The sequence below is a fragment of the Cetorhinus maximus genome, chromosome 4 (genome assembly GCF_964194155.1).
Source record: "Cetorhinus maximus chromosome 4, sCetMax3.hap1.1, whole genome shotgun sequence".
NCBI lineage: Eukaryota > Metazoa > Chordata > Chondrichthyes > Lamniformes > Cetorhinidae > Cetorhinus > Cetorhinus maximus.
In genome coordinates, this window is record NC_135882.1 from 176,859,704 (window position 1) to 176,872,408 (window position 12,705).

At 43.5% G+C, this 12,705-nt stretch overlaps 1 protein-coding gene across 4 annotated transcripts in view; it reads right to left on the reverse strand.

Moving 5' to 3' along the window:
* The window catches only part of rmc1 (regulator of MON1-CCZ1), a 73,588-nt gene that overhangs the window by 20,665 nt on the left and 40,218 nt on the right, over window positions 1-12,705 (reverse strand). For all 4 annotated transcript variants that reach the window (XR_013576477.1, XM_078541186.1, XM_078541185.1 and 1 more), the window contains exons 15-17: window positions 10,682-10,801; window positions 7,483-7,560; window positions 7,289-7,393 (exon numbers count right to left, since the gene is read on the reverse strand). Coding sequence is in view for 3 of the 4 variants with exons in the window: in XM_078541186.1 (XP_078397312.1) it covers window positions 7,289-7,393; window positions 7,483-7,560; window positions 10,682-10,801 (303 nt within the window). In the remaining variant the exon portion in view is untranslated. The remainder of the gene's footprint in view (window positions 1-7,288; window positions 7,394-7,482; window positions 7,561-10,681; window positions 10,802-12,705) is intronic.

Genomic DNA, 12,705 nt, shown 5'->3' on the forward strand with positions numbered 1-12,705 from the left:
ACTTTTACCAGCCAGAGTTTTCTCATATCCCCTCTTTGCTCTCCTAATTGTTTTCTTAAGCTCCACCCTGCACTTTCTGTACTCCACTAATGCCTCTGCTGATTTGTTTCCCAAGTACCTACTAAAAGCCTCTCTTTTCCTTTTCATCGTATCCTGAATATCTCTGGCCATCCATGGTTCTCTGGGCTTGTTACTCCTTCCTATCACCCTAGAGGGCACATGTTGAGCCTGTACTCTCCCCATTTCCCTTTTGAACACCCCCCACTGCTCCCCTGTAGATTTCCCCACAAGGAGCTGTTCCCAATCTACCTGGGCCAGATCCTGCCTTATTTGACTAAAATCCGCTCTCCCCCAATCCAAAGCATTTTTTTGCAACTTGTTTATTTCTTTATCCATAACAAGCTTAAATTGTACCATGTTGTGGTCGCTATCACTAAAATATCACATCAGACATTGCTGGAGTAACATGCAGGCCAGGCCAGGTAAGGATGACAGATTTCCTTCCCTAACAAACACAAGACTCTACCATAGAAATCCCAAGCTCCCACTCATAATGTTCTGGCACAAAGTGTCTCAGGTTGGGATCCAGATAAAGAACAATCAAGTTCTTTATATAAAAAAGCTATTTTTTTAAAAATTCTTTCATGGAAAGTCACTGGCAAAGCCAGCATATGTTGTCGTTCCCTAACTGTCCCTTGAACGGAGTGATTACTAAGGCCATTTCAGAGGGTATTTAAGAGTCAACCACATTGCTGTGGGTCTGAATTAACATGCAGGCCAGATAAGGACGGCAGATTTCCTTCCCTAAAGGACATTAGTGAACCAGATGGGTTTTAATGACAATCAGCAATGGTTTTGCGGTCATCAGACTTTTAATTTCAGATTTCTACTGAATTCAAATTTCACCACCTGCCTTGATGGGATTCAAACCCAGGCACCCAGAGTATTACCCAGAGTATTATGGGCCACCGCCTCCCCTGTATCAAAACAGCTACAAAGCCTTCAAAAAGGAATGAAACCGGATGGACCACCTGGTATCGACCTAGGCACCAGAAACGACAATGGCAAACTCGGCCCTGCAAAGTCCTCCTTACCAACTGGGGGCTTGTGCCTAAATTGGGAGAGCCATCTCAAAGAATAGTCAAGCAACAGCCTGACAGTCATACTCTCAGAATCATAGCTTACAGACAATGTCCAAGACACCACCATCGCCATCCCTGGGTATGTCCTGTCCCACCAACAGGACAGACTCAGCAGAGGTGGCGGCACAGTGGTATACAGGCAGGACGGAGTTGCCCTGGGAGTCCTCAACATCGACTCCGGACCCCATGAAGTCTCATTGCATCAGGTCAAACATGGACAGGGAAACCCCAACTGATTATGCAGGTCTTTGTAGATAGTACCTACTGCACTCCCTCAGCTGATGAATCAGTGCTCCTCCAATTTGAACACCACTTGGAGGAAGCTTCGAGGGTGGCAAGGGCACAGAATGTACTCTAGGTGGGGGACTTCCATGGCCTTCAGCAAGAGTGTCTCGGTAGCACCACGACTACCAAGCTGGCCGAGTCGTAAAGGACATAGCTGCTAGACTGGGTCTGCAGCAGGTGGTGAAGGAACCAACAAGAGGGAAAAACCTACTCCTACCACCATTGGTGAGGTCATCATCCTCACCAACCTGCCTGACGCAGATGTACTTGTCCATGACAGAATTGGTAGGAGTGACCACCACACAATCCTTGTGGAGACGAAGTCCCACCTTCACATTGAGGATACCCACCATTGAGTTGAGTGGCACTACCACAGTGCTAAATGGGGTAGATTTCAAACAGATCTAGCAACTCAAAACTGGGCAACCATGAGGCGCTGTGGGCCATTAGCAGCAGCAGAATTGTTTACAACCACAATCTGTAACCTCATGGCCTGGTATATCGCCCACTCTACCATTACCATAAAGCCAGGTGTTCAACCCTGGTTCAATGAAGAGTGCAGGAGGGCATGCCAGGAGTAGCATCAGGCATACCTAAAAATGAGGTGTCAACCTGGTGTAGCTACAACACAGGAATATTTGAGTACCAAACGGCAATAGCAGCAAGCGATAGGCAGAACAAAGCAATCCCACAACCAACGGATCAGATCTAAGTTCTACAGTCCTGCCGCATCCAGTCGTGAATGATGGTGGACAATTAAAACAACTCACTGGAGGAGAAGATTCCACAAATATCCCCATCCTCATTGATGGGTGAGCCTAGCACATCAGCGCAAAAGGCTGAAGCATTTGCAACAATGTTCAGCTAGAAGTGCCAAGTGGATGATCCATCTCGGTCTCCTTCGGAGGTCCCCATCATCACAGATGCCAGTCTTCAGCCAATTCAAATCACTCCACGTGAAATCAAGAAACGGCTGAAAACACTGGATACAAGGCTATGGGCCCTGCCAATATTCCGGCAATAGTACTGAAGGCTTGTGCTCCAGAGCTTGCCGCGCCCCTAGCCAAGCTGTTCCAGTACAGCTACAACACTGGCATTTACCTGGTTATGTGGAAAATTGCCCAGGTTCGTCCTGTCCACAAACAGCAGGACCAATCCAACCCGACCAATAATCGCGTCATCAGTCTATTCCCGATCATCAGCAAAGTGATGGAAAGTGTCGTCGATTGGAACAGGGATGACTTGCTGCAATTATACAGGGCCTTGGTGAGACCACACCTGGAATATTGTGTGCAGTTTTGGTCTCCTTATCTGAGGAAGGATGTACTTGTTATAGAGGGAGTGCAGCGAAGGTTTACCCGGCTGATTCCTGGGATGGCGGGTCTGACATATGAGCAGAGATTGAGTCGGTTAGGATTATATTCACTGGAGTTCAGAAGAATGAGGGGGGATCTCATAGAAACCTATAAAATTCTAACAGGACTAGACAGGGTAGATGCAGGAAGGATGTTCCCGATGGTGGGGGTGCCCAGAACCAGGGGTCACAGTCTGAGGATTTGGGGTGTACCATTTAGGATTGAGATGAGGAGAAATTTCTTCACCCAGAAAGTGGTGAGCCTGTGGAATTCGTTACCACAGAAATTAGTTGAGACCAAAACATTGTATGCTTTCAAGGAGTTAGATATAGCTCTTGGGGTGAAAGCAGGAGCAGGCTATTGAGTTGGATGATCAGCCATGATCATAATGAATGGCGGAGCAGGCTCGAAGGGCCGAGTGGCCTACTCCTGCTCCTAGTTTCTATGAATGTGCTATCAAGCAGCACTTACTCAGCAATAACCTGCTCACTGATGCTCAGTTTGGGTTCTGCCAGGATCTCTCAGCTCCTGACCTCATTACAGCCTTAGTTCCAAACATGGACAAGAGAGCTGAACACCAGAGATGCGGTGAGAGTGACTGCCCTTGACATCAAGGCTGCATTTGATAGAGTGTGTCATCAAGCAACCTTAGCAAAACTAGAATCAATGGGAATCAGAGGAAAATCTCTCGACGAGTTGCAGTCATACCGAGCACAAAAGAAGATGAATGTGGTTGTTGGAGGTCAATCAGCTCAGTTCCAGGACATCACTGCATGAGTTTCTCAGGATAGTGTCCTAGGCCCAATCATCTTCAGCTGCTTCATCAATGACCTTCCTTCCATTATAAGGTCAGAAGTGGGGATGTTTGCTGATGATTGCACAATGTTCTGCACCATTCGTGACTCCTCAGATACTGAAGCAGTCCATGTCCAAATGCAGCAAGACCTGGACAATATCCAGGCTTGGGCTGACAAGTGGCAAGTAACATTCACACCATACAAGTGCCAGGCAATTACTATCTCCAACAAGGGAGAATCCAACCATCGCTGAATCCCCCACTATCAACATCCCGAGGGTTACCATTGACCAGAAACTGACTGGATCAGCCATATATATATACTATGGCTACAAGAGCAGGTCAGAGGCTGGGAATTCTGCGGAGCACAACTCACCATAAGACGTAGGAGCAGAAGTTGGCCATTCTGCTCATCCAGTCTGCTCTGCTATTCAATGAGATCATGGCTGATCTGACAATTCTCAATTCCACTTTCCTGCCTTTTCCCCATAACACTTGATTCCCTTACTGATTAAAAATTTGTCTCTCTCAACCTTGAATATACTTAAATGTCCCAGCTTCTACAGCCCTCTGCGGTAAAGAATTCCACAGATTCACTACCCTCTAAGAGAAGACTTTCCTCTCATCTGTCTTAAATGGGTGACCCCTTACTCTGAGATTATGCCCTCTGGTCCAAGACTCTCACACAAGGGGAAACAACCTCTCAGCACCTACCCTGTCAAACCCCCTAAGAATCTTATATGTTTCAATAAGGTCACCTCTCATTCTTCTAAACTCCAATGAGCACAGGCCCAGCTTACTCAACCTCTCTTCATAAGAAAATCCCTCCATACCCCGGGATCAACCTAATGACCTTCTCTGGGCTGCCTCCAATGCCAGTATATCTTTCCTTAGATAAGGGGACCAAACTGTTCATAGTATTCTAGGTGTGGTCTAACTAGTGCCTTGTATAGATTTAGCAAGACTTCCCTATTTTTATACTCCATTCCCTTTGAATTAAAGGCCAACATTCTTTTTGCCTTCCCTATTACCTGCTGAACTTGTATGCTAGCTTTTTGTGATTCATGCATGAGGACCCCCAAATCCCTCTGTGCTGCAGCTTTCTGCAGTCTTTCTCCATTTAAATAATATTCAGCTCTATTCTTCCTGCCAAAGTGCATGACCTCACATTTTCCCACATTATATTCCATCTGCCAAGTTTTTGCCCACTCACTTAACCTGTCTACATCCCTCTGTAGACTCCGTGACATCCTCGCAGCTTGCCTTCCCACCTATTTTTGTGTCATCTGCAAACTTAGCGATAGTACATTCACTTCCTTCATCCAAGTCATTAATATATATTGTAAATAATTGTGGCCCCAGCATTGACCCCTGTGGGACTCCACTAGTTACAGGTTGCCATCCTGAAAATGCCCCGCTTATCCCAACTCTGTCTTCTATTAGTTAGCCAATCCTCTATCCATGCTAATGTACCACCCCAACACCATGGGCTCTTACCTTATTAAGTAGCCTTATGTGCAGTACCTTATGAGAATACAAATATATTACATCTACTGGTTCCCCTTTCTCTATCCTGCTTGTTAGTTGCTCAAAGAATTCTAATAATTATGGTCATCATATCATCATCATCACTTCCCCTACATGAAGCCATGCTGACTCTGCTTGATTATGTTATGCATTTCTAAATGCTCTGCTATTACATCCTTTATAATAGACTCTAACATTTTCCCAATGACGGATGTTAAGCTAACTGGCCTATAGTTCCCTGTTTTTTGTCTCCCTCCCTTTTTGAGTAAGGGTGTTACATTAGCAGTTTTCCAATCCTCTGGTACTTTTCCAGAATCTAAGGATTCTTGGAAGATTACTACCAGTGCATCCACTATCTCTGCAGCTACTTCCTTTGATATCCTAGGATGCAACCCATCAGGTCCAGGGGACTTATCAGCCTTTAGCCCCATTAGTTTCTCTAGTACTTTTTCTCTAGTGATAGTTATTGTATTTATTTCCTCCCCAACTTTTGTCCCTTGATAATTTAGTATTTTTGGAATGGTATTAGTGTCTTCTACTGTGAAGATTGATGCAAAGTATTTATTCAACTCCTCTGCCATCTTCTGGTTCCCCATTATTATTTCCCAAACCTCATTCTCTAAGGGGCCTATGTTCACTTTAGCCTCTCTCTTTCTTTTTATATCTTTAAAGAAGCTCTTACTCTCCGTTTTTATATTATTTGCTAGTTTCTACCCCAGTAATGGTGCCAGTGCCCCATGAACTGAAACCCATTACTCTCACACCAATCTTTGAGCCACATATTTAACTCTTTGACTTTATTTACCCTATGCCAATTTACCCTTGGCTCAGGTAGTAATCCTGAGATTATTACCTCGGGGGGTTCTGCTTTTTAATTTAGTTCCTAACAGTTCAAATTCTTTCAGCAGAACCTCCTTTCTAGCCCTATCATCACCTCCTGACTTTCCAAAGCCTTTCCACCAACTACAAGGCACAAGTCAGGAGTGTGATGCAATACTCCCCACTTGCCTGGATGAGTGCAGCTCCCACAACACTCAAGAAGCTTGACACCATCCGGGACAAAGCAGCCCAATTCATTGGTACCCCATCCACAAACAGTTACTCCTCCCACCACCGATGAACAGTAGCAGCAGTGTGTACCATCTACAAGATGCACTGCAGAAACTCACCAAGGCTCCTTCAAAAGTGCCTTCCAAACCCACGACCACTACCATCTAGAAGGACAAGGGCAGCAGTTGCATGGGAACATCACCACCTTCAAGTTCCCCTCAGAGTCACTCACCACCCTGACTTGGAAATATATTGCCGTTCCTTCACTGTCGCTGGGTCAAAATCCTGGAGCTCCCTCCCTAATAGCACTGTGGGTGTACCCACACCACAGGGACTGCAGCGGTTCAAAACAGTGGCTCACCACCACCTTTTCATGGGCAATTAGGAATGGGCAATAAATACTGGCCCAGCCAGCGATGGCTACATCCGGTAAATGAATAAAAGAGAGGATGAAAAAAGACTAAAAGGGAAGGTCTGTGATAGGGCGGAGGGTAGGAAAGATCGAATGACAAAAGGGATGATGGTGTTAGACCAAAGGAAGTGGTAATGGGACAAGTAAAGAAACATAAGATGCATCTAGAGGAGGTGCGAGTGGCAAGATCCTGACTAGCTGCCATCCAAACAAAGAAAAGAAAATAAGAGAGAAGCATGAGAAAAAAACAGCAAAGAAAAAGGAAATGAAATGGGCAGGGGTTATGATCTAAATTGTTGCACTCAAATGTTGAAATCAGAAGGCTGTAAAGTGCCCGGTCTGTCCCTCAAGCCCCATGCATTGAGCTAATTGGAACACTGCACCAGGCCATTACCGCTTTCTTTGGTCTTGCATCATGAAACATTTAATCATTTAATCTCAGCGGCCCTCCACCCTATCAAAGACCTCCCCCTTTTTTATTTTTTCCATCCTCTCCATTTTCAGCTGCTCAAGATCTATTGGATTTCCAGATTTCCCCAGTTCTGACCAAAGGTCACAGACCTAAATGCCAACTTGGTTTCTTTCTCCACAGATGCTGCCTGACCTGCTGAGTATTTCCAGCATTTTGCTTTTACATTAAAAGTATGAAATCCATGTGGTTTCTTTGGTCAAAGGTCAATTCAACAGTCAGGTGAATATTTCAGAAAGTCTGGTACCTTACCAGTGGTTTGGAGTCACTAAGCACATGGTACTGTAGAAACTGGTGAAGCATGTAGAACAAGCTGTGCTGGACAAGGGTTTTTATAACCAATTCATAAAGGTAATGCTGTAATAAAATACAATGTTTTAAAGGAAGTAAATAATTCAAATACAGAAATGTTAATATTTCTGATTAAAGTGAAGGGGTTGGATTACCTGGACAGTGATCTGATACTGATTGAGAGACCGGATATATTCCATCAATACTGCACTAACAAACTTGTGGGGAAGGCCCTGCTAAAAGAAGTTGTAGAAAATCACATGATCCAAGTATGGAACGAGACCATTCAGCCCATCAATGACGTTTTCAGCAACATGCAAAACCAGCCATATCGTGGCCTCTTAACATAGTTAATATGCTAATTATGTACAGGTAATGCTACCAGGACTCAAACTCTGGAATTACAATCTATAATGCAACTCTGGCTTTCAAATAAATATACTGGCCCAGAATTTGCATTAATAATAAGTGAGGCTATCACTTGTAGTACTGTCTCCAATTCTGGTCACTGCACTTTAAGAAGGATGTGAAGGCTTAACAACAATGGTTCCAGGGATGAGGGACATCAGTTAGGTGGAATGACTGCGGAAACTGAGATTATTTTCCTTAGCGAACAAAAGGTTGAGAAGAGATTTGATAGAGGCACTCAAAATCATGAACAGTCTGAATGGGGTAGATAGGAAAAAACTGTTCCCATTGATGAAGGATTGAGAACTAGACAGCACCAGTTTAAGGGGGTAGGCAAAATGGGGGAATAATATTTTTTCTAAACGCAGCAAGTGATTAGGGAGGGAGACTGAAAGCAGGAAACTTCAAGCCAGTTTGCTTAACATCTGTGACGGGGAAAATGTTGGAAGCTATTATTAAAGATGTTATAGCAGAGCACTTGGATAAGTTCAAGGTAATCCAGCAGAGTCAACATGATTTTGTAAAAGGGAAATCACGTTTAACCAACTTACTGGAGTTCTTTGAGGAAGTAACATGTGCTGTAGATAAAGGTGAACCGATGGATGTACTGTACTTTCCAGAAGGCATTTGATAAAGTGCCATGTCAGAGGTTATTGCGGAAAATATAAGTTCTTAATGTAGGGGGGTAACATATCGGCATAGATAGAAGATTGGTTAGCTAAGAAGTAGAGATTGGGCATAAATGGGTCTTTTTCAGGTTGGCAAGATGTGACAAGTGGCGTGCCACAGGGATCAGTGCTGGGACCTCAACTGTTTACAATTTATATAAATGGCTTGATTGAAGGGATGGATGGGATGGTTGCCAAAATTGCTGATGACACAAAGGTAGGTAGGAAAGTAAGTTGTGAAGAGGACAAAAGGAGGTTACGAAAACATATAGATAGGTTAAGTGAGTGGGCAAAGATCTGGCAAATGGAGTATAATGTGGGAAAATATGAAATTTTGGCAGGAAGAATAAAAGACAAGCATATTATCTAAATGGTGAGAGATTGCAGCGCTCTGAGATGCAGGGGGATCTGGGTGTCCTAGTGCATGAATCACAAAAAGTTTGCATGCAGGTATAGCAAGTAATTAGGAAAGCTAATAGAATGTTATCATTTATTGTGAGGAGAACTGAATACAAAAGTAGGGAGGTTATGCTTCAGTTATACAAAGGACTAGTGTGATCACATCTGGAGTACTGTGTACAGGTCACCTTACTTAAGGAAGGGTGTAAATGCGTTGGAAGCATTTAAGAGAAGGTTTACCAGACTAAAACAAGAAATTCTTATGAGGAAAGGTTGGACAGGCTAGGCTTGTATCCACTGGAGTTTAGAAAAGTAAGAGGTGACTTGATTGAAACAGAAGATCCTGAGGGGTCTTGACAGGGTGGATGTGGAGAGCATGTTTCCTCTTTGGGAAAAATTAGTGGTTGCCCATTTAAAATGGAGATGAGGCAAAATTATTTCTCTCAGAGAGTAGTGAGTCTTTGGAACTCTCTTCCTGAAAAGGCGGTGGAAGCAGAGTCTTTGAATATTTTTAAGGCAGAGATGGATAGATTCTTAGTAAGCAAGGGGGTGAATGGCTAACAGGGGTAGGTGGGATGCAGATTTGAGGTTATCAGATCAGCCATGATCTTATTGAATGGTGGAGCAGGCGCGAGGGGTCAAATGGCCTACTCATATCATTGTTCGTAAGTTTATATGTTCACTGCCTGAGAGTGTGGCGGAGACTGGTTCAATCGTGGCTTTCAGAAGGGAATTGAATAAGCACCTGAAGGGAAAAAAATTGCAGGGCCATGGCACAAGGGTGGGGGAGTGGGGAGTAACGAAATTTCTCTCACAGAGTCGGTCTGGATCCGATGGGCCAAATTATCCTTCTGTGTTGTAGCCATTCTATGATCCTGCGCTCACCGTTATTACAAGGCAAGTCAGACAGCAACTCTGACATCGATACATGCACGGAAATCCAGAAGTTGCTGTCAGAGATAGCCCACTCTGCCACAAGGTGTATTGTTGCAGTCCTCACTGATAGACTCAGCACTGAAAGGCTTGTAATGATGTGAACTTAGCATATTTGCCCACTAGTGGTAATCAATAATTACTGACAAATATCTCTAGACCTGACATTTAAATTTTACAAGTGTGGACTCTCATTTCTTTTGAAGCTAATTAACGATGAAGAATTTTTTTTTATTAAGTTTTTTAAAACTTTCTCTCTCTCTTCATCTCACCTGGCTTTCCCAATCTTTATTTAACTTTCTGTATCATTTAAATATAATTTACACTTTCTTGTTTAGGTTTTGCATATCTGAGTGTGAATTCTTCGATCGGACTGGTTAAAAAAATCTCGCTGTTGCTGGCCCTGCTCATAGAAATCACAGATCCCCTGAGAAGGGTACTACATTGAACCAGTCCTCCGATTTCAAGTTTCTGCCCAGACGCCTGTAAAAGCATTGCTGTTTGTTGGAGCTTGCTGTGCGCAAATTGGCTGCCACTTTTCCTACTTTATAACAGTGACAACAATTCAAAAAGTACCTAATTGGGTATTGGTTTATATTGTTCTGAGGGACCTCTGAAAGCATCATCAGATTAGCCCAAAAGGTGTTGCACTGTACCAATATATCACTGCTAGATAATTTCTTCATCAGTATTTGGGGTGTCCCGATGTCATGAAAGGTGCTATATAAATGCAAGTTCTTTCTTTCTTAATCCAGCATCTAAATTTAGTTATCAATTAGATTGGTTTTGGGTATTGGTATCGAGTCAGTTTCTCATATCATATCCAATAACGTGACTCCTCTTTTTGGGATCAACAGTCCAATCATTAGAATGAAGCTTGGTTCATTTTGCTTTAGGCAGTTTCTCCTTTCCCCAATTCAAGTGCATCTCATCCAGCGATACGAACCTTTTTGTTGGTGAACACAGACAGGACGTGAGTGTACATGTCTGATTGGTCAATGACAGCTTGTGTACGCACTGGTCTCTTCTGAGTTGAGCTGCTGCGACTTGTTCCTGACTCTACAGCCTATGCAAAACAGAAATGCTTCAATCACTCACTCAAGGTAATTACCTTCAAATTCAACTAGAAGGAAAAATAAAAGAATCTGCCTAAAAGGCAGGTATGGGATCTTATGCAAAGGTCAAAGATCCTTTGGCTCGATTTCAAAGAAGTGCAGTGGAGTTCTCCCCTTTGCCTTGGCCAATATTTATCTCTCAACCAATATCACCCAAAAAAAATTATCTAATCATTGCTACAAGCTGTTTGTGGGATTTTGCTGTGTACAAGCTGCCTGGCATACTTCCAACATTGCAACAGTGATTTCAGTTCAAAAGAGTACTTCATTGTCTGTGAAGCCGCAGGACGTGAAACTCAAAACTCTTCAGTACTGCTGAAAAAAGAGACATGCTGTCAAAGCTTTTAGTCTTGCACTCAAGACAGTTTCAAGAATACCAAATTTCAAAGGGAGCAATAATTTATGCTGCATGACAAAAGGGTGCTGATTGGCAGTTTTGGGCCCTTTTCTCACACAGCACAAATTGTTGCTGCCTTTGAACTTTGGCATTCTTCCATCAGTCTTGACAAGTGCAAGATGAAAAGTTTCGACAGCATGTCTCTTCTTTTAAAAAGATGGGAACAACAGCTCTCAAAACATTTGAGTAATTCACCTAATTGACAACCCTATTATGGAAACAGAAAATAGAAGCAGGGGTAGGTCATTCGGCCCTTCGAACCTGCTCCACCATTCAATATGATCATGGCTACCTTAACACCATACTCCCGCTCTCTCCCCAAACTCATTGATGCCTTTAGAGTCCAGAAATCTGTTTCCTTCTTAAATATATTCAGTGACTTGACCTCTACAGTTTCTGTGGTAGAGAATTTCATAGGTTCACCACCTTCTGAGTGAAGAAGTTTCTCCTCATCTCAGTCCTAAATGGGCTACCCTGTATCCTGAGACTGTGACCCCTTGCTCTGGACCCCCCAGCTAGAGGCAACATCATCCCTGGATCCAGTCTGCCCATCCGTGCATCCAGTCTGTTCATCCCTATCAGAATTTTATGCGTTTCAGTGAGATCCCCTCTCATTCTTCTAAACTCCAGTGAATACAGGCCTAGTCAGCCCAATCTCTCCTCATACGACAATCCTGCCATCCCAGGAATCAGTCTGGTGAACCTTTGCTGCACTCCCTCGATGGCAAGCATGTCCTTTGTTAGGTGAGGAGACCAAAACTGCACACAATACTCCAGATGTGGTCTCACCAAGGCCCTGTGTAGCTACAGTAAGACACCATGTGCCTTCATAATCATGCAGGTGCAGCAAGCAGGTATGTTCAGTGATTGGTCCCTTTGTACATCAACATTTCCCAATCTATCACCATTTAAATAATATTCTGACATTCCGTTTTTCTTACCGAAACGGATAAATTCACACTTATCCACGTTGTACTGCATCTGCCATGTATTTTCCCACCCACTCAACCTGTCTAAATTGCCTTGAAGCCTCTTAACATTCTCCTCATTGCTCACATTCCCACCAAGTTTCATGTTGTCAGCAAACTTGGAAATATTACATTTGGTTCCCTCATCCAAATCATTAATATATATTGTGAATAGCTGGGGCCCCAGCACCGATCCCTGCGGTACCCCACTAGTCACCACCTGCACTCCAAAAAAGACTCATTTGTTCCTACTCTCCATTTCCTGCCTAACCAATTTCCAATCCATGCCAATATATTATCCCCAATCCCATGTGCTTTCATTTTGCACGCTAACCTCTTATGTAAGACTTTATCAAAAGCTTTCTCAATTTCACCAGGGTCACCAGTTACAGAGGAATCAAAGGGCAGGGAGATTCTAGCCTGCACGTCTTGCTATATGTCACCCAACAGTAAACTAAACTACATCCTGCACGTCAGCATATCAGACTAA